The sequence below is a fragment of the Brachyistius frenatus genome, unplaced genomic scaffold (assembly GCF_029030835.1).
Source record: "Brachyistius frenatus isolate BFR_SWC_R1_liver_20210118 unplaced genomic scaffold, ASM2903083v1 Contig_211, whole genome shotgun sequence".
Taxonomy (NCBI): Eukaryota; Metazoa; Chordata; class Actinopteri; family Embiotocidae; genus Brachyistius; species Brachyistius frenatus.
In genome coordinates this window covers 65934-87227 of record NW_027210810.1, presented here as the reverse complement: position 1 = coordinate 87227, position 21294 = coordinate 65934, and the positions used below count along the sequence as shown (strand labels likewise).

At 48.4% G+C, this 21294-nt stretch overlaps 2 protein-coding genes across 5 annotated transcripts; both read left to right on the top strand.

The window, feature by feature from the left end:
- The first annotated feature begins 454 nt into the window (after nucleotides 1-454).
- LOC138633203 (zinc finger protein 391-like) lies at nucleotides 455-2186 on the top strand. Its single transcript, XM_069719311.1, has 2 exons — nucleotides 455-721; nucleotides 849-2186. Exons 1-2 carry the CDS (start codon nucleotides 550-552, stop codon nucleotides 1796-1798), a joined length of 1122 nt encoding a protein of 373 aa, XP_069575412.1. The 5' UTR covers nucleotides 455-549; the 3' UTR covers nucleotides 1799-2186.
- A 1762-nt stretch (nucleotides 2187-3948) lies between these two features.
- On the top strand, nucleotides 3949-20222 carry smg7 (SMG7 nonsense mediated mRNA decay factor). 4 transcript variants are annotated; one of them, XM_069719255.1, is made up of 23 exons: nucleotides 3949-4051; nucleotides 4980-5011; nucleotides 8475-8592; nucleotides 8911-9043; nucleotides 9191-9362; nucleotides 10007-10078; nucleotides 10336-10486; nucleotides 10696-10831; nucleotides 10945-11107; nucleotides 11193-11352; nucleotides 11460-11530; nucleotides 11710-11770; nucleotides 11851-11970; nucleotides 12726-13149; nucleotides 13240-13381; nucleotides 13855-14255; nucleotides 14593-14958; nucleotides 15697-15846; nucleotides 16783-16869; nucleotides 17625-17775; nucleotides 17865-18035; nucleotides 18378-18538; nucleotides 19068-20222. In XM_069719255.1, the coding sequence occupies exons 1-23, from the start codon at nucleotides 4026-4028 to the stop codon at nucleotides 19179-19181; spliced, it is 3582 nt and encodes a 1193-aa protein (XP_069575356.1). In that variant the 5' UTR covers nucleotides 3949-4025; the 3' UTR covers nucleotides 19182-20222. The 4 variants fall into 4 exon arrangements, with proteins under 4 accessions (XP_069575356.1, XP_069575359.1, XP_069575357.1 ...); XM_069719256.1 differs by lacking the exon at nucleotides 3949-4051 and adding an exon at nucleotides 4229-4295; XM_069719257.1 differs by lacking the exon at nucleotides 3949-4051 and adding an exon at nucleotides 4274-4295 and having other exon boundaries at nucleotides 4984-5011.
- Nucleotides 20223-21294: the final 1072 nt, after the last annotated feature.

The window sequence follows — 21294 nt, the reverse complement described above, 5'->3', positions numbered from 1 at the left end:
CCTATTGTTAAATTTTACGTTATATTTTATAAGTGCATTGATGATTTGTGTAAGTAAGTCTTTTTAAATAAAGTAACTAACTGTTGACTAAATTTAGTTCAAGTTTCAGTGTTTGTGAAGGACCACAGAATTCATGTTTTCCAGTGTGATAAAGTAAAGTTGAAATAGGTCTAAAATAAAATGAAAATACTCAAAGCACAAATACCTCAAAATTCAAACCTCAATACCTCAAAATTTTTAATTAAAAGTGTTTACAGTTTCATACGTATTAAATGCAATCTGGGTCGCCAGAGGGCAATCATGTTGTACTTGGAGTATTGTAAATAATTATTACTCTTCAATTAAGGTCCCGTGACTACTTTCTAACTGTCAACTGTTTTCAGTTGAAGGCAGAACTAAAAGTCAATTCGCTGCCTCTGCCGGAACTTCACAGTGTGACATCCGGCGGAAGTAAACAATGAAAGAGCAAGTAGCGTTAGCTTAGTGGGTGTGTGGACTTTGTTCTCGTACAAATACAGTAAAATACACATTTCAGTCTCTGAAGGAACGATGTCTTCAGTTCAGTATTTGAGAGAGTTAATAAACGACCGTCTAACTGCTGCTGCGGAAGAAATATTTGGAATCTTTGCAGAAACCATCGTCCAGTACGAAGAAGAGATCGACCGTCAGCGCAGACTGCTGGACATCACCTGGAAACCCGAAATAAAGTTACACAGAACAGGTCTGCGCGATTATAATGGGGTTTTTTTGCTCACTGATGCAGATGAGATTTAATTTCACGTTTATCTTAGATGTGTGTAACCTTGGGGTTTTTTTTTTTGTGTGTGTGTCTCGTTTCGTCCCTCCAGACGTCCCGCAGCAACATGTCTATTGGGAGGAGGAGGTTCTCTCTGACCAGCAGCTCTGGAACCAGGAGAGGAACTCCAGTCTGGACGGGGAGGAACCAGAACTTCCGCAGATCAAAGACGAGCAGGAGGAACTCTGCATCAGTCTGGACGGAGAGCAGCTCGTCCTGAAGCAGGAGGCCGAAGCGTTCATGGTGACCCCGACCGATGAGGAAAGCGACCGAGGTGACCGGCTCCTCTCTCGCAACTCTCCTGTAGCCGAGAGCCGAGGTCAGAGAAGAAGCCGGCGCGAAAACTCGGGATCGGCCAGGAAAGCGAAGCCGAAGCCGAAGAAGCGACGTCTCAGAAACAGAAATCAGAGGAGTCAGAGAAACAGAAACAAAGGCGACGACTCCCCCGCCTCGGAGAGTCACGGCGACGCCGACGCGCGTAATGATTCTCTAAAATGCACCGTGTGCGGAAGAGTCTTCAAATATATGTCCGACGTAAAGAGGCATTTAAAAATCCACACGGGCGAGAGGCCGTTTCCCTGCAACACCTGCGGCAGGAGGTTTTTCATGAAGCAACACCTGAAGTCTCACATAAGAACTCACACGGGCGAGAGGCCGTACACCTGCAAGATATGCGACAAGAGCTTCGGTCAAAGCAGCGCTCTGTCTGTCCACACGAGGACGCACACGGGCGAGAGGCCGTACGCCTGCGACACCTGCGGCAAACGTTTTTTCCTGCAGCAGCACTTGAACGCTCACACGAGGACTCACACGGGCGAGAGGCCGTTCTCCTGCAAGATATGCAGTAAAAGTTTCAGTCAACTCAGCGTTTTGTCCAACCACATGGGGACCCACACGGGCGAGAGGCCGTACACCTGCAGCACCTGCGGCAAGAGATACTATCGCCCGTCGCTCCTGAAGTCGCACATGAGGACGCACGCCGGTCGGAAGTCGAAGTCCTGAAGCGACTTTTCATCGAAAAAAAAAAATACATCCGATACGAAGCTTGAAGAAAACGTGTAAATATCTTTTCAGATTTCGACAACGGTCGTGTGGGTTTATTGGTTGTCAGACGACTAATAAAGAATTGTGTCAAACTGCACAATCAATAAACTCGATTGTATATCTTCTCTCATTTCATGTCCTACTACGATTGTGATTACTTTCTGAATGTTGTAGTTGTTGTTGTTGTTTTTTAACCCTACGTCAGTTAAACATTGAACTCGAGTTCTTTCTGCTAACTAGTCTTTTACATTCAAGAGCAGGTTGTTTTATTTCATGTTTCGAAGTGTTTTGTGACCACTTTGAGTTTTTATTGTGTCCGTATTTTTTTTTTTTTTTTTTTAAATGACTGAAACAAACTCTTTTCAGCTTGACGTTCCCAAACTGATGGATTCAATGACTAATGTAAATACTAATGTTCTCAGCCTCAGTGGGTAGTAATGCATACAAATGATCAAAGCCTGTTGTGTTTTCTGATCTCATGTATTACTTCTGACATTAAAGTTTTTGTGACTGTAAGAACACCAGATTCACGCTGAAGTCGAAAGGGAAAGCCGTTCGTGGTTGTCGCACTCGTCTGTTGAGGAACGTGGACGCATCATTAGTGACGGTACATGAGGTCATCGGTTGTTTCAGGACTGCTGACTGCGTATAAAAGTGGACGTAGCTTCCGGATCTGAAAAATGAGGCAGATGCGGAAAGTGCCTTCAGCCGCAGTTCCACCGAGGGCCACTAGAGGTCGGCTCCAAAAAGCCTCCGTAGACTCCCATTCAACTAGTTTCATAAAATTCTCAGTCAATAAAATTTCAAATTCAGTTATCTCGGCGGGACGTGAAATCGCCGGGTTTTCCAATTAAATCGAGTCAGGTCCTACGCTGGCTCCGCCCCCCAGCTCGTCCAAATATGGTCAACACCGGCTCTAAACTAGCTCGGAACTAGCAAAGATGGCGCCGGCCAAAGTCCGAACTCGAGGTTTCATAACGGTCGTTCACGAACCAACGGCTGACGTCACTGCTGGTTAACCTGATTTTCAACTCTGGGCGACTTGTCCTCGGAGACATCAGTTCCCAGCTGGTGTTCACTGAGACATTCGTACACACCTCGTACAAATGTTATTACGAAGACCCCCCCCCCCCCGCCCTACTCACTCCCCAGTACTCAAACTGGGTGAGGAATTTGATGCGGAAGGGTTCGGCCTTACACACCTTGTCCGTCCATCCATCCATTCAACTGTCTGTCCTTGCATCCATCCATCCATCCATTCGTCCATCCATCCATCCATTCGTCCATCCATCCATCCATTCGTCCATCCATCCATCCTTCTGTCCGTCCATCCGTCCTTCCATCCATTCGTCCATCCATCCATCCATCCTTCTGTCCGTCCATCCATCCAACCATCCGTCCATCCATCCATTCGTCCGTCCATCCATCCATCCATCCATCCTTGCATCCATCCATCCAACCATCCGTCCTTCCGTCCGTCCATCCATTCGTCCATCCATCCATCCATCCTTTTGTCCATCCATCCAACCATCCGTCCGTCCATCAATCCAACCATCCATCCTTTTGTCCATCCATCCAACCATCCGTCCATCCATCAATCCAACCATCCATCTATCCGTCCCTCCATCCATTCGTCCATCCATCCATCCATCCATCCATCCATCCATCCATCCATCCATCCATCCATCCATCCACCTGTCCTTCCTTCCATCCGTCCCTCCATCCATTGACGCATCCATCCGTCCGTCTGTTGTGAGGTTGCCACGGCTCTGTTCACATTTATTTCTATATATTCTTATATATTTTCAGCCCAATTTAAAACATTTATTAGAAAATAGAATTAAAACCAATCAAATATAAAATAATAATAATAAAAAAAAGTTGTCTGCTTTCCTTCGATGAACCAATGAAGACAGTTACATTACAGTTAAATCTAAAACTGCCTGTTTGATTTAAAGACGGTTTTATTGACGCAGCAGACAGGACATCAGCTCCCCGTCGAGGTTCTCGTGAGGTCCCGGTCCTGCTGGAGTTCATCCCCCCCCCCCCTCCTCCCACGGGCCCCCCCGCCGCCCCCCCACACTCTCAGCGAGGCCCTGTGTGGGTCAGACAGGAACAATATGGCGCCGGGAGGAGCGTTAGCCTCCGGACCAGTCGTCGTCTGAAAGACTGGAGACCCGACAGGATGAACCTCTGCGCCCAGTATCTTCGGTGAGCTCGGTGCCGCTTCCTCCGTCCGCTCTGTCGGGGGGACGTGTGCGCTCAGAAACGCGGGTTCCCCCCCCCCCTCGGTTCGGTGTTCGGTTCGGCTGTTAGCGCCGGAGCTAACTCCCCCCCCCCTCCTCCTCCTCTTCCCCCCCCCCCACTGAGCTAACCGTTGCTGCTAAGCTAGCTTCACATATCAACAAACGAGAGTCGACGCGTCCTTCTGCCGCCGCCTCGCTCGCATTTATTCGTACGTGAACGGGTACCGGACACCGAAACCGGAGCAGCCCGCAGACCGGTTGTGTGTTTGTTGTTGTGCCGTTAAAGGTCAAATTGGTGTTTACCCGCCACACAGACGCGTTGTGTTATTGCTAGTTAGCTTTAGCTTCCCAGCGTCGTTCTGCGTATGTGTGCTTTAGCGCCGAGCTAACTGGGAGCTGCTCCGTCTTTCCTCTGACATGTTTTTATTTAATTATTTTTGTTGAGTTAATCACCGCCAGCCTCTCAGCGTCACGACTCACTATTTACTCGAGCTGTGTGTGTTTTTAACCCGGTAACGTAAACGTGGAGGAGGGAGGGGGGGGTCGGTTAGCAGCGGGCGGTTGGTGTTGGACGTTAGCTTCCGCTGCTAGCTTCGGAAACGAAGGTTTATTGTTGTTGTTGTTGTTGTTTTAATGTGTTGTAATATTTCGCTGCATTTCGGATCCAGGAAGTAGTCTGAGCCCGATGGGAGAAGGTGGGTGGAGGAGGGTGGAGGAGGGGGTGGGGGTGCTTTGGACATCCGACAGGGGCGGTTTTGATGTTTTGGATGGAGACGGACGTAAAGCAGCGTCACGTTCACCTGTTAGCTCGGAAGTGCTCTGTTTGTTTGTTTGTTTGTTTGTTTGTTTGTTTGTGTCTAACCTCCTCTTTCTCTTGTTTACATCCTCCCCAGACAGGCAGAGGCCCTGAAGGCTGACATGACAGGTAGGTTTGCTCCCATCGTATCACCTCAAACAGGGAGGGAGGGGGGGGGTATATATTAATATTAATATTAATATTTCACATCGAAATGATTCGTACCACATTTGTTTCTACGTTTGCAAAATATATATATTTTTTTTAAATAGATTGGCGTCATTCTTCAGGGAAAATGAGGGATTTAAAAATGGCAACCATATCTTTTCTTTTTTTTAGTTTTTTTTTTTAAATAGGTGATATTAAGATATCAAAATATCCCGCTCTGGGTTGGAAATCTGCTTTTTTTTAAAAATTTATTCTTCTAAACTGACGCGGAGATGCGTTAACGTGACGTATCGCAGTGCGGGTCGCCGACGGCTGGACAGACGTACGAGCGGCCGACCTGAGGACGAAGGAAGCTTTCTTTGGGGGATATTTTGAGTTCAGACTTGAACAGCTGAGCCGACCACCACGGATGAAGCTGTGTGATCTTGTCTGCTCCGTGAAAGTTTGTGGGCGTTTGTTTTTGGGCTCCTGTCACATTTTTTGTATTTTATTTTTCTCTCTCACCACGTGCTAATTTTTCCACTGCAACTCTGCAGAAACGGATGATTTCTGTTGTGTGATGATGTGATAAAATGCCGGTTCATTTGTTAGGAAATACGCGCCATGTGAGTACTGAGCTCCTACCAAAGACGTTAGCTGCCACCGCGGGGCTCCAGTGTAGTTGATACCGTAATCGGTCCTCCTGCAATTGATTAATTAATTACCGAACACCAACAGACTCATTGTGAATGTGGTGTCTGGTGCACCGGGGCAGGGTTATGCTCGGCCCGGTTGGCTCCTTCAGCTCTGGTAGACACACTGTCAAATAAAAAAGCGGGTTTTTGAAGGGAAAAAAGATAAGTGATGAACTAATAAATAAAACACAAATGCAGTGTTTAGTTACAGTATGTTGTCAAGGAAGGAAGAAAGTTCCTGATCAGGCTCAAAAGTTTTTGGTGTTATTCACTGCACAATTCAATGATGTATTTTTTTTTTACCATTTTAAAAAACCAAAAACAAACTTGTTTGTGTTTTTGTATAAATGGTTTGATCGTCACCATCAGCTGCACAAATCCATCGATTCATCGATAGGTTGATCGAAAGGCAAAATTCTCATCGGTCTGTTTGGATGATCAAAGAATCACTCAAGTTGTTTTTAAGCAGCAGAATTTCTGTTCCCATCCTCTCAGTTTGAAGAGTTTTTGCTTTTCTGTGTTTCATTTCACTCTAAACGTGAACGTCTGTTGCTTTTGAACGATTTGAGTGGCTTAAAGATCAACAGGGAAAGAACGAGCACCTTCGTTTACGCTGGTAATAATTGTTCGTCTGCAGCTGTAGTCCACAAAGAAAGCCTGAGAGGGAGAGGTGAGATTATAACCGGCTGATAAGCGGTCGAACTGTTTGTTGGCTCGAGCTGTCGATTGTGTGCGTCAGTGTTGGTCGTGATGATTCATGCGTTTGTCCGCCTGCTACACGCCGGCGAGTTTTTACACCTGACCGGCGCATCGAATTGTTTTCCTACAGAACGCTCCGTCCGGGCTCACTTCACCTATTTATACCTTGCAGTTTGATTTTTTTGTTTAGAGCAGCGGCTGCAGCTCACGACGGTTGGACACCTGCCACGCTGTCTGGCAGAGCCAACTCCACTGAGCCCGAACGCTCTGATGCTTTTTATTTTTATGTGGAGCGGTGATGGAAAAAAAGGATTTGTCTCCTCTTGTTTGCATTGTGGCTCCGGAAAGTCTCTTTGTTTTCTGTCTTATTTGCAAGTGATTCTTTCCGCATCTAATTGACGACTCCCTGGTGTCCTTACCTACAACCAACTCTGTATTACCATACGAAAGCAGATACAAAGGGAACGGGGGTGACGGTCAACTGTTTGTCACACTGTATAAAAGCTTCCCTAAGGAGAGCCCTGCTAAAAAAAGAGGACTGCGGAGGAGAGGACTGCTGGGAAACCAGGCTGGGTAGAGCCCGGCTGGGGCGAGGACTGTTGGGGAGGACTGCTGGGGGGAGCACTGCTGGACACCTCTCTTTGAGGGTGCATGTAGTTGCTCCTTCTTGCAAGAATAAAATGTCCGATGTGTTTGATTTTGAACCGAGCCTCTTGAGTAACTTTTCCAACAAGTGGGTTTTTTTTTGTGTGTTTTTTTTTAATATCTGGAGGACCAGCTGACGTCTTTTTAAATGGATCTCCAGTCGAAAAGCAGAAAGACGAGACGTGTCGGACGCAATCATGGCGGCAGAGTCTTTTGACTTCAAGTCTTTTATTCCCTTTGAACTCGGCTGAAACTTCAAACTTCAGTGTCACTGACGTTGATTTCGGAGCTGCGCTCAAATACACTTTGAATCTGAATCCTTTCAAGTTGCTTATCAAATCTCCAAGAAGTTTATCTTTCAACATTTGCAAGTGACAACAAGTCAAATATTTATTTTAGATCTGTGGTCAGCTGTTGTTGGCAAGAAGACAAAAATATTACAGGCAGCGATTTATTTGGACCGACCATTAATCAAACCCACATTTAATGGTGACGACCTAAATATGAGCCGAGCAGCTGAGGATACGAAAATACTCCGACGAAAATGTTGTTACTGAAATGTCTGAATAAATATTGTTTAAACTTTACAAATGTTATCAGGACGTCAGTACACAAATTATTAAGAAATTCACAACATTATGATTAAATCGTCCAAATGCTTGTTTTGATTTTGCACAGTCGGCTGGAATGGAGGGGATGAACACGGGGCTTAATGAGCTCCGGTTATTGATCTGATGCGTGAAAAGTTGAAGTGGGACTCTGCTGTGTTTAACGTGCTGCGATCAGATGATCAGCTTTCTCTCTGTTGAGCTCCAGAAACGTTATCTAACGTTTGCAGTGGGATGTTGCAGCCTGGTATGCAGTCGGATGGCTTCAGACCAGCAAAAATACTGCTTCTGTAGTTTGTGGGTTTTGAATCCGGCTTGCTTTTGTCTAAATGCTGCTGACAAAATATTTGAACTTTATCATCGTTTCAAAAACGGTTTTTTTTTTTTTTAAGTTAGTGTTTCATGAACTGTTTCCACTTCCACGGGTGTGAGTTGTTTTTTTTGTGCTCTTGTAAATTCTGTCTTTGAGCTGTTGACCTGAATGTCACATTCAACATTTAACACCGCTGATACAAAAGTTAAGGCTTAGCTGTCGTGTTTTTGAAGGACATTTTGTTTTCTATATTGTCATTGCGTTTAAAAAAAAAAAAAAAAGTTTTTCTCTCTTTTTTTTCTACATGATCATTTGAAATGATCTAAATTGCAGCAGCTTTTTGATACTTTGCTCAAACATGAGGAGTAAAATAAACTGCAGATTTTCATGTCGTTGCTGACCGTTTTGAATATTAATGTATTTGTTAACTTCAAGGAAAAAAAAACTACTGCAGTTTTCTCATACTGACTCGTGTGTGTGTTCAGATTCGAAGCTGGGGGCGGCAGAGGTGTGGACGTCTCGGCAGGCCCTGCAGGACCTCTACCAGAAGATGCTGGTGACAGATCTGGAGTACGCTCTGGACAAGAAGGTGGAGCAAGACCTGTAAGCTGCAACACGCTACATACTTTCTGCACATATTTCAGCCACGATGGAGTTTCACACCAAAAAAAAAAGAAGGATTTTAAGCAGACATCGATCTTGAGCCGGGCGCTTGACTTTTCCCAGATATAATGTGACAAAGGATTCGTCCACCTGTGGTTATTTCTGAAGCGATCTCGCGCCAGTCTCCCGAGCACACCTAAAACATAGAAAGCCTTCCTGCCTCCGCCTTTCGTCGCGTCACCGACGGACTCTGATCTCCGGGTCTCTCTCGTCTCTCTGGTGATTTCGGTCCTGATGTTGATTTCCGTTGCCCTGCAGGTGGAACCATGCTTTTAAGAACCAGATCACGACGCTGCAGAGCCAGGCCAAGAACCGGGCCAACCCCAACCGCAGCGAGGTCCAGGCCAACCTGTCGCTGTTTCTGGAGGCAGCTAGCGGCTTCTACACGCAGGTAGGACTCGGGGAGGGTGTGGGGGAGGGTGTGTGGGGGTGGGGGGGGGGTGGTTCGGGCTCGAACAGCGTCCGTAGATGGTGATGTTGCCGAGGTCCTGCGCGGTGTTTCGAGGAGAGTAACCGTACCGGACTTCTTGTGTTCCAGTTACTGCAGGAGCTGTGCACTGTGTTCAACGTGGACCTGCCCTGCCGCGTCAAATCCTCTCAGCTCGGCATCATCAGCAATAAGCAGAGCAACACCAGCGCCATCGTCACCCCACAGCCCAGCTCCTGCTCCTACATCTGCCAGCACTGCCTCGTCCATCTCGGAGACATCGGTGAGCGTCGCTGGGTTTTTTTTCTTTCACAAATCAGCACGACCACAAAAAAAAAAAAAAAAGAATTTTTTCGGTTTCCTGCGTGGTAATAATCTGCAGAAACGCTGTAATGTTTCCTCGTGCTGGTGAGTGGAGCAGTTTTTGATTGATGTCCAATGCAGAGACTCGTGTAGTTTAGACTGGGGGGGGTGGGTGTGTGTAACTCGGGTGATTATCTGTCGCTATGATTTACTGAAGTTCCCTAAATGCAGCGCACCCAACTCGTGTGCGACCAAAACATTTCTAATAGAGTGAAACCTCCGCCCTTAAAAAACAAACAAGACCAGAGCAAACAAATGGCTGCACTGTGTGTGAGACGCGAGATGGTTTTTCATTTCGCTTTTAATTCAAAAGGGATACAGGAAGTCGTGGCATTCGGACAACAAATCATTTCCGTTTACACTTTTATGGTGAAGTTGTAGGTGTTGTTGTTATATTTTATGTTTTGGACTTGACGACAGGTTTCACCTGACAGACTGTGTGCGCTAATTAGCAACAAAACAAACAAACAAACAATCAATCCTGCTAACTGACGAGAAAGGTGTCAGAACATGGAGGATGAAGATTTTTTCCGATGCTCATTTATTCCCGTTTCTGTGTTTCAGCACGTTATCGTAACCAGACCAGCCAGGCCGAGTCTTACTACCGACATGCAGCTCAGCTGGTTCCATCGAACGGTGAGTCTCGCTTTTCCTTCCGCTGCCGTTCGCTGAAGTCGCATTTGAACTTGGACGAGCAGTCGCCCTCTTCAGTCCAGACACGTTGCTAAGCTACGCTGAAGTCTTGTGTTGTGTTTTTCTCACTGTTTTAGGCTGCAGTGTTTTTTTTGTTTTGTTTCTTGGAAGGCTAACGTGAAGGCTTTTTTCAGGTTTTTGACCGGCAGCCACGTTTGTAGTTTTCTCCCCTGTGACGCTCCTCTCTGTGCCTCCTGCAGGTCAGCCCTACAACCAGCTGGCCATCCTGGCCTCCTCCAAAGGAGACCACCTCACCACCATCTTCTACTACTGCCGCAGCATCGCGGTCAAGTTCCCGTTCCCGGCCGCCTCCACCAACCTGCAGAAGGCTCTGTCCAAGGCTCTGGAGAGGTGAGAGGACACGTCGCCCAGAGATTCTTTTTGTATGAGCTGTTGAAGTCAGAGAAAGAGATTTAATTGAAGTTGCGGAGATTTATTACTTTACTTGTCCGTCTGAGGGGAAATAAGAGACCTTTGAACTCTTTTAAATAACACGTCCCTCGACTGGGATGTCTCCTCATTTCCTGCGACTAACATCCTCCCTACTGTGTCTCTCGCAGTCGCGATGAGGTGAAATCCAAGTGGAGCGTGTCGGATTTCATCAGGGCCTTCATCAAGTTTCACGGTCACGTCTACCTGAGTAAGAGTCTGGACAAGGTGGACGCTCTGAGGGAGAAACTGGAGGAGCAGTTTCAGGTGCAACAAACGCACAGTTTCCCCCGAGTTTCAGTCAATCCTGCCCGTTCTTTCAATCGGTTCTGACAACACGGCTTTCGCCTCGTATTGTGTGCGTGTGTTTGTGTGCGCAGAGGCTGATTCTGCAGAAGGCCTTCAGCTCCCAGCAGCTGGTCCACATTACCGTCATCAACCTGTTTGAGCTCCACCACCTCAGAGACCTGACGGCCGACGGCGGCGAGCAGAGCTACAGCAGCGAGCAGCAGATCAGCTGGTTCCAGCTGCTCGGCCTCTTCAGTAAGAACATTTTCAGACGGAGAACACGTGACCGCCGGACTTTCGCGGCAACGTTTCTCACGACTCTCGCTTCCCGTCTCCTCAGTGTCCTTCCTGGGTGTGATGTGCAGCCGCGTCCTGCTCAACAAGAACCGGGGGGAGGAGATCATGGGGGAGTGTCCCCTGCCGGCCATCAAGGTGTCTCTGGACTGGCTCAAACTGAGACCCAGCGTCTTCCACGAGGCCGCCGTCGACAAGAGGCAGCAGTACGTCCTCCTCCCCTGTTTTTAATCATAACGGAAAGTATTTTTGCTCACTGGCTGCTTGAAGATGTCTGTGCTGACAGGCTTGAACTCCTCTTCCTGTCTCTCAGTATCTGGCCCTGGCTGGTGTCCATCCTCAACAGTTTCCAGCCCAAAGAGGACGACGTGTCCTGTTCATCAGGTAGATATTAACGACCATCTTCACTAACGCGACCTTTTTTTGAACCGAAGTGAACATCAGGATTCGTTTTCAGCTCCCTTTCAAAGTCGAATTTGTTTGAGCAGATTTAAACCGCAGCGGAGGACTCGGTTGTTTTTGGTGCGTTGTTGTAGCTGAGGGTGCGTTTGTTTCCTCCCCAGTGACGCCCCTGCCAGAGGAGTTTGAGCTGCAGGGTTTCTTGGCTCTCCGGCCCGCTCTGAGGTACCGACTCGCCCTCCTTCTTTCAGTCGTTTGAATTTTCAACCTCGTCTCGATGCTCTTAACGTCTGTCGGCGTTTCAGGTGTCTGGACTTCACCAAAGGACACCAGGGCATCCTGGTGGACAGGGACGGCCTGCCGGTGCACGCCCGACACCAGAGACTCATCAGTCTGGGCAAATGGGTGGCGGACAACCAGCCGGGGTGAGTGTTCATCTCCTCTGCTGCTGGGCCTCTCGTGTGACGCGCAGTTCAAAGTTGATCAGAGACAAACCTGGTTTCAGGTAGTTTGTTCTGCTCACAGCATCGTAAGATGACAGTTTATCAGAGTGTCTGTTTCCCTGGAGACGAGTTTCATTGAGACCACTTGGCAACTTTGGTGAACTGAGTTAAATAAAAAAAGAATTACATACCATAACATTAAGTTTTAGAAGCAGCTGGTAGCAGAATGATTTTCCTACTGGAATATCAGGCTATAATAAAGGTGAGACTGCTGGCTTGACATACAGGTCGGGTGCTTTTAAAACATGCTGATATTCTGGTTTGGCTTTCAGCTGTTTGAGCTCGAGGTTTGTCCATTGACGGCTTAAATTTACACTTTTACTGCACTTAAAAAAAACAAAAAAAATGTAATTCACGAAATGAGTACGGTTCATCAACTCGAGTAACGTTCACTTGCAGGTCTGCGAGGCTCCGCCCCCCCCTTCTCCCCCACTGCGTGAAACACGCGTGACAAACAAACAAATTTGCGTGACTTTCAGTGACATGAAAATGCAACTCTCATGGAGTTGAAATTAATTGGGGGAGGGGGGTCCCGTCGGTGGGACGACGGGGGAAGCACTGATCACTATGAAATATGCAGTTACGTCAGCGTTCCTTGTTTGACTGGTATTGTTGTAAACATGAAAAAGTCACAAGCATTGCGATTGAGCACGTCATGGCCGCCTCCTTTCCTGCAGGCTGATCCAGTGCCGCGTGAGCGAGGACGGCCTGCTCGTCTTCATCACCGACATTCCCGAGCAGGCCATCGTGGAGCCGCAGGAGAAGGAGGTGCCGGTGCTGCAGGAGTCGTCCAACGGCGAGCAGACGGCCAACGACGGCGGCAACGCGGGCCTGAAGTCGGTGCTGTCGGCGGGGAAGACGCAGAGCTCGTGGCCCGACGGCGGCGACCGGCCCGTCGTCACCTTCAAGGAGAACATCAAACCCAGAGAGCAGAGCCGCGAGCCCACGCGGAACCACCACCAGAAAGACGTCGGCAAGGAGCGCCGGGACTTCTGCAAGGGCAACGGGGCCGCCGGGAAGGGAGACCTGAAGCGGGACGGCAAGAGGAAGAGCGAGCTGAAGAAGACGGGTCACGAGAAGACGGCCGACGCCGGAAAGCTGGTAGGCGCGCTCGCATTTAAATGTCGTGTCGCTCGCTCGAATATAATCTGCACGAGCAGTGGCGTTGACGAGGCGTCTCCTCTCGTTCAGGTGAAGGCGCAGACGGAGTTGAGGAAGACTCCGGTGTCCGAGGCGAAGAAGACTCCCGTCACTCAAGCTCAAACCACCTGCTCGTCTCAGTTCATCCCCATCCATCACCCCGGAGCCTTCCCACCGCTGCCCAGCAGGCCTGGTAGGTTTGAGCCTTCGCTTGTACATGCAGTTCATATAAGATCCGAGAAACCGCGCCCCTCTTCCTCACATTGTTCATTTTCCCAAAATATCCCTCTTTTTCCAAAGTTGTCTTTAAATTCATTCAAAGCGTTTTGAACAGAACACGGAAAAATCGAATAGTTTGTTGTCATCGTGTTGTCTTAAAATAATTTATTGTCTCTTTTCTCCGGTTCTGAAGTGCCTTAAAGTGCCGGCTCCCGCACAGAAAACCACTGACTTCAATCGACTAATTCAAAAAGCATCAACTTCTCTCATGAAAATACAAAGTCTATAAATGTTTTTTGTTGATTAAATAAAAATAAACGAAGTGCAGTCGTACTTCACTTCCTCTAAATCAGAAGATGCTTTTGTTGCCGCAAAATCTGCGGTGGAATAATTGGCCCTCGCGTTGTGTCTCGGTTTAATCTCTGCTCCTGATTGGTTCCTCTGCAGGCTTCCCCCCCTCAGCCTACGTGATCCCGCCCCAGGTGGGGTTCCCGGGGCTGCAGGTGAATCCGGGCTTCACCTTCTCCACCGGGGTGTCCGTCCCCGGACCTTTCCTCCAGCCGACCGTCCACACGCAGGCGGGCGGGCAGGTCCAGGCGGGGAAGCAGTCCCACATTCCCTACAGCCAGCAGAGGCCGTCGGGGCCGGGGCCCTCGGGTCAGGGGCCTATGAGCCAGGGCCCCTCCCAAGGTCAGCCGCCGCAGGGCCAGGCGCCTTCCCAGCAGGCCTTGCAACAGTCGGTGCAGCTGCAGGTCCAGGCGATGAGTCAGCAGCAGCAGTCGCCCACCAAACCGGTGCAGCAGGTCGGGATGGGGAAGAGTCCACCGCACCACCCGGGACTGCAGCAGGTTAGATCACATGACACCCCCCTCCACCTCCGCCTCCCTCCTGCCTGGCGCTGTTGAATTCAATAGTGTCATAAAAGCACGTTTGTTTGTTTTTGTTAGAAAAACTAAAAGTCAATATGTACGTGATCCATCATAGATCTTAACTAAAACTGTTCTCATTTGAACAATTCTTTATTTTAAGTTGGAGCTAAAAGTTGTTTATAACTTACTTACTTTGGAGTTCTCTTATTCTTTTTGGACAAACTTTGACGTCCTGCAGGTTACACCCGAGCGCTGTCTGTGTGTTTGTTCGCCGACTGATGCTCTGCTCTTTCTGCTGCGTGTCTGGTCCGAACAGTACATGCAGGAGCAGCCGGCTCAGATGTGGAACCAGGCGCAGGCGGCGCTGCAGAAGCTCTCTCCCATGCAGATATCCATGAAACAGCCGCAGCAGCAGCAGCAGCAGCAGGCCTTCTACATGGCGGCTCAGGATCCCATGAAGATGTACGAGCACCAGCTGCAGCCGCCCGCTCAGCCGCAGCACCCCAACATGGATAAGAAGATGAAGTACCCCGACGTCAAGATGCAGGACTTCTACTGGGAGCCCTCGTACAGGATGGGCGACGGCCTGGCCGTGATGGCCGACAGGATGAAGAGGCCTCCGCCGGGCGGCATCTGTCCGGAGCAGGAGGTCCCCGCCGGGCCCCGGGGACCCCCTTTTGAGGTGAGCTGTTCTCCCGGGGGGAGGGAGGGAGGGAGGGAGGGAGGGAGAGGGTTGTCCTGTCCGGTCTGCTTCGCTGTGCTTACTTTTCCTGTTCGAGTGTTTTTTTTTCCTTCTTCTTTCCTCTTAGTTTCTGATCAGAAGGTTTTTGACAGATGTTGGGCGAGTCAGGTCGCAGCATTTGGAACCACACGGGCAGTATTTTATTTCTGCTGGTGGTGTTTTGCAGGGAAATATGTTGCAGTGATGGATTTAAAGCTGTGATTTAAAACAAAAAAATAAAAATCTTACAGGTTAGTGTAAACCAAGAATAATACACAAGGCTTCAAATTGTATTGAGCGCAGACCGTCTTGGACGTCAGTAATATTCCTGGCACATTGAAAGCTTTGAGAGTTTATGACGTCCGTTGTCGTCTAGTCACTTTTAGCATCGTGTGAGGAAAAGACAGTCAAGATATTTATTTATTTTTTTATTTTTAACAAGGGCCAGATATTGATGAATAATTCAGTAATGTTCCAGACACATTTAGTGAAATGCTTGATATGTGTCCCACTGGAAGGTGGTTTCCACAGTGGACAGTCTGACTTGTTAAGAGCTTTCAGCTTAACTTTCCTTCTCTCCACCTCTTGTCTTACTGCCTTGCTTTCTTTTCTTTTTCTCTTGTTTTTTGCCCCTCCACCTTCTTCCTCTTCCTTCTTCCTCTTCCTTCTTCTTCCTCCTCTGGCTTCATCTCTCACTAGGACAACAAGAGCTCGCCTCTTCTACCTCCCGACCTGTTAAAAACTCTAGCAGATTTTGAGGAGGAGGAGGAGCTCGTCTTTACTAAGCCTCCTGATTTCTTCCAGGCCCTGGCTGGCCCTCTTAGCACTGCTCCTGGACCAAATATATTTGTATGTAGCCCTGTCTTCCTCATCCAACACCCCGACCCCCTTGCCCCTCCCACCCCCCTCTGCATCCAGTCCCGTCCTGCTCTAAAGCCCCTCTCTTCTCATTCATCTCCATTTCTTCACCAGAGCTGCTAACACCATGTGATTTTACTTTGTGTAGAATCATAATCATTATAAAGAGTCCCAGCCACAACCTGCAGACTTATTTACCAACGAAAGAAACAGTTTCAGCACCAAAATGCTAAAATTGAATTCGTGACTAAAAACAATTTCACAAATATTTGTCTTTACTGACGTTTGAATTCTCCTTCGGGATTTTCTTTACCTGTAAGTCAGATTTGCGAAAGATTTAAATAAATGTTTGAATATGTAAAGAGTTGAACCTCCACAGGAGGCCGAACTTCCCGTTGAACAGCCTGGAGTCCTTCAGATTGTGGCTTTCATCGCATGCTGAGTGTCTTTAAAGAACTGAAACCCAAGAACAAGACAAATCAAAACAGCTTCAGGTCAAAGAGAGAAAGAGGAAACGGATCTGGACGCTTTTTCTTACAGAAATAATTCAGGATGTTTAAATTAGTTTAGTTTTCAAAAAATTCTGATGTGTTTAAGGTTTTAAAGGAGACGGACAGATTTCTGACACATCAGTCATCAAATATTGAAGCTAAACTTTAAACTGAGCTGCGACACGCGATGCAAAAAAAAAAAAAAAAACCAGATGTAATTATACGAGTCCAGATCAGGTTAGTGTTGAAAAAGGCACAGATTTACAAGCGCTTTAATAAAGTGTCACTTCCTGTCTGGCGTAGCTGCTTCACATTAAAATTCCTCCAACCTTCGTGGCATCTGGAGAAACGTTTGTTTTCGGTGAAACAGCTGCAGCTGCGTGACTCGCTGCTGCGCGCCGTTGTCGTCATCCCGTCTGTCCTTTCGCCTCCACAGCTGCCAAACCAGACCAGGATGGAGAGCGGCCCCGAGGTCGGCGGCCAGTCGTCTTCTCTGCTGCCCATGTCTGGCTTCCCGATGCAGGTCAGAGCCTCCGGACGTCTTCATCTCCCCACGTTCACAAATGCTCACACACTCAAATTCACGTCCAACTGGCACCGATGTCCAGTCTGTTACAATATCATCGGATAGTGCAGATTCAGCATGTAACAAGTCCAGTCATGTTATTTATTTATTTATTTTTTTAAATAAATACATTCAGATTTTAGTTTTTGCGTACATTGTAATTTAGCCTCTGCTTTTAATTTGTTTTCGGGAGGTTGCTGCGGTGACAATTAGGATGAAAAGAAAAACATAGTTCATCCAGCAGATGGCAGAATAGACATTTAAAGAGATAGATGAATACTTTAATCATCCCAACAAGAACATTTCATTGTACAGCAGATCATACAGAAATCTGATTGAAAAGGCAGAAAAATAAAAATAAACAACCAATAAAAGACTAGTTGTGGGAAAAAAAGATTTAAAAAAAAAATAAAAAATCAACCAATCAATAAATACATAGATGCATAAAATAAAAAGTGTACAAAGTAGAAACACAGTCCCTTAAAACTCTCAAAGTCCCGACTCAACGAATTACTTAAATAATGCTTTTATTCAGAAAACCAAAAATGTTTGTTTTCAGATTTTTCATCCCCGATCACGTCGGACGTTTATTTGTTTTGATTAAATCTTCTGATGAAATATCAATAAATATGCTGATCAAGTGAAGTTTCTGGAGCTGATTCAGTAACCAGACAGGACTCTTGTGTTTATTTTGTGGGTTTTTTTTTTCCCAGGAGTACAACCAGAACAGCATCTTCAGTCAGGCCTACGGCAAGAACCTGCCGCCCAGCTCCAAGCCCGACGCTCCCATGGTGCACCAGGAGCCGTCGCTCTACTCGCTGTTCGAAGGGACCCCGTGGTCCCCGTCCCTCCCCGCCAGCTCAGGTACGTCACACCCGCGGAGAAGCTCGTCTAAATTCAGTGCGTCTCGGTGAAACGTGTCTCTTGACGTAACGCCGCGCTCTGATTGGCAGACCACTCCACCCCGGCCAGCCAATCCCCTCACTCCTCCAACCCCAGCAGCCTGCCGTCCTCCCCGCCGACGCACAACCACGGAGCCATGCCCTTCTCTAACTTCGGGCCCATCGGCACTCCGGACAGCCGGGACCGCAGGGTGGTGGACCGCTGGAAGGCCGACAAGACCGGTGAGCGACGGCAGGAACCAGAGCTTGGGAACCGGTTTACAGGTTTTAGCCGCTTTGACACGTAAAACTCCGATAAAACGAACTACGGAGAGCACAAATAATCCTTTCTTTGGATTCATCAGATCCGAATTTCTGTGAATATTTGCGTTTTCGGGGGTACAAGCAGTCGCAGCCAATCGTGAACTCCGGATGACCTTTTCGTGATTTTTTTTTTTTTTTTTTACGCCAATCTGAACGATACCAAGTGTCGGAAAATCTGTCAAAGTCCCCCGAATCTTTTTTCCGTTCCTCGTGTTGACGCGTCGTCGTCTTTTATTTTATTTTTTTATTTTTGTCTTCCAGGAGCGGTCAGCGGCTTCGGCCTCGACTACCTGCCGGCCGCCGCCTCCTCCGCGGCTTCGGACAACAGCTGGCACCAGGCCGGACCGACCGGCAGCTCCTGGACCAATCAGGAGTCTCCGATGGAGGAGTCGTCCTCCACCGTGCTGCTCGACAGCTTCAAGGTCGGCAACTCTTTCCCAGCCGCGGTTTGCGTTCGATGGCTCCCGCGAGCGCGTCACAGTAAGGAAGCGAAAACGTTCACGAGCCGATACTCCCAAGTTACGTCTCTTGATCGACACTTCGGAATTGAAACTTGAGCAGACAAACGTCAGCTGTTGTGTCAGATTTTGGGGGCCGAGTGACGGCCGTGCTCCGCTCCTCTGGAAACAGAAATGTCACTCGGAACGTCTCACTTTTTGGAGCTTGACTCAAAAATCGGATGTTTCTCTGCTCGAGTTTCAGACGGGTCACAAAAACGTTTGTAACTCGGGTGCCGACGTCGATCAGGAGACGTCACTGGGGACGTTCACTCGCGAAGGTCGTGAAGGTCACGGCTTCCCTCCTGCCGTGCCGCGCTCCGCGCAACGGTCTCTGAACTTCGACCTCACGACCCCCGACCCCCCCCCCCCCCCCCCCGGGAGGTCACCCCGAATGCCGTCTGCCTCGCGCTAATAACCCTCCCCCTCCCTCTCCCCCTTTTGTCCACCGCAGTCGATCTGGTCGAGCTCCATGATGCAGCCCGGCCCGTCGGCGCTGGAGCAGCTCCTCCTGCAGCAGAAGCAGAAGCAGCAGCGGGGTCACGGCACCATGAACCCGCCTCACTGAACGGCAGCCGTGAGGCGGCGCTTTGTGTCCGGACGTCAACGTGAACAACCACCAACAGGAGGGGGGAGGGAAAAAAAGTTTGACGAAGACGAGCTCCAACTTAAAATGGGATATTAAACCGGCGAGAAACGGTGGAGGCTGGGGAGGCGACGCGACCCCCCGACGAGGCTGACTCACCATCCCCCCCCACACCCACCTCGGCTGTCGAGGAGCGGTGACGCCCCCCTTCTGGAATCGGAGGGCGAGGGGGGATCTCTTCAACCCGCGGTGCCACGCGCCGCGCTTACACCGCCGGGTTTTCCTTCGACCCGCGGGACATCTGAACATTGAGGACAACGCCCCCCCCACCCCCTAACACCCCCCCCCACCACCACCACCACCTACCTCCCCTCCCCCACCCATCCCCTCACCACCACCACTGCCCCCCCACACCTCCTTTGGTTTTGGACAGATGCCACATCTCTCCACAGCTCCTCTCTCATCTGGAAGAAGTTCTTCTATCTTTGAACAAAAACAAATAAAAAAAAAAAAAAAAAACAAATAAGGCAAAAAAAAAAAAAAAAAAAAAAAAAGAAGAGAAAAGATTTTCAAAAAAAGATAACGACCTCCCGGACGTCTGCTCGGTCCCGACGGAGCGCCGGGTTTTTAGCGTCTCCGCAGACTGAAGCGGGGGCTGTTGTGAGAGAGCGAGGCCGGTGTGGCGGTAAGGGAGGGGGGGGCGATCAAAACAAGACTTTCTGATCTCTCCAGTCATTTTCATTACTGAGGAGGAGGAGGAGGAGGAAGGCTCTCTGTGGCTGAGTGGTTGAAGGAAGTGAAGGAGGACAGTTTGGGTCACAGCTATATAAATATATAAATATATATATTTCCTTAGTTGGACTGTCTCGTAGCCGAGTTGTGAGAATCGGGACCGGACGCTGCTTTGTGAAGCCGGGGCGTGGCGTCGCCCGCGGCGACCGCTCGCTCTTTGTCCGACCCTTTTTTTTTTTTTTCCGAAGGAAGGAGCCTCGAGGCCCGACGACGGGACGGCGGCGAACGTCACGGGGGGGAAAGGGAAGATGCGGGGAGAGGGGGGGGCTAAGAACAAAAAACACCCTGTCGATCTTAGCGAGTATTACTGTTAGCTTCAAGAGATTTGCAGACATTAACGAAGAAAAAAAAAAAGAAGAAAAAAAAAAAGAAACCGTATTTTGTGATTTGTTCGTAGCAGTTTTAGCTTCACGCCCTCTGAGGTGAATACAGGTATGTCTATTTAGCTTCCTGCTTGAAAATACTTTCGGGGGTTCTCTTCCTCTCCGCTCTCTTCTTCCTGTTATTTCTTTAATTATCGAAGAAGAAGGGGAAAAAAAAAAGAAAAAAAAACCTTACGATGTAACCCTGCTTGCGTACTTTAACCTGAATTTACCTTTTCGTTCGTGTTCTGCCTTTTTAATCGTTTTTTAAGCGGCTCCGTCGGCAGGTCGGCGGGCGGGCGGAGCCGCGGGCGGACGGGTGTGTACAGGTAGTCGGTTCAGCCTGAATGGGTTCTTTTTGTTGTTGTTTGTCCTCCCATTGTCTTTTTTTGTTTTTGTTTTTCTTCAGTCAGCACTTCTGCTGCTCGACAATGTACAGCAGATTTATTTTCTTTTTTTTTTCTGCTCGCGCCCGGAGGCCCCACCCCCCCCCCCCCCCCCCCCACCCCCGCAGCTCCTTTACATTCAACCCGGAGCTGAAAGTCCCTTTTTCAGCCTGAACACTGGAACCTTTTCGTCCCGCGGCAGAGACCCTGAACTTAACAACTCGGTGTGCTCGTGATTGACCTTTCATTTAAATCTTCATTAATCTATGAATTGTTCGGTGTAAAACTGTGAAGTTCCAGTTTCCTCAGAGAGCCTGTTTGGTCCCAGCGGCAGTCGGGAAGTTCGAGATGTTTCCATTTTGTTGCCGATTTAATAATTGAAATGATGTCAATCAATTGATCAATTAATCGACTTGTTGTCAGATATGACAATAAAAAGCTTCAGTATTTAAAAAAACAAAACAACAATTTTAAATAGATGCGATTTATTGATTGTCAATAGTTTCTGTTAAACCGTCATCGATCAGTCGGCCGAGGGTTCGCCGGTCTGCGTTC

What these genes read in the sequence shown, in the direction of transcription:
- smg7 (XM_069719255.1), top strand. Translation starts at nt 4,026, where the DNA reads ATGAACCTCTGCGCCCAGTATCTTCG. An exon ending in AACTGGAGGAGCAGTTTCAG is followed by an intron (nt 10,832 to 10,944) that starts GTGCAACAAACG and finishes TTGTGTGCGCAG; the next exon opens with AGGCTGATTCTGCAGAAGGC. An exon ending in CCCGGGGACCCCCTTTTGAG is followed by an intron (nt 14,959 to 15,696) that starts GTGAGCTGTTCT and finishes ATCTCTCACTAG; the next exon opens with GACAACAAGAGCTCGCCTCT.
- LOC138633203 (XM_069719311.1), top strand. Translation starts at nt 550, where the DNA reads ATGTCTTCAGTTCAGTATTTGAGAGAGTTAATAAACGACCGTCTAACT. An exon ending in AATAAAGTTACACAGAACAG is followed by an intron (nt 722 to 848) that starts GTCTGCGCGATT and finishes TCGTCCCTCCAG; the next exon opens with ACGTCCCGCAGCAACATGTC.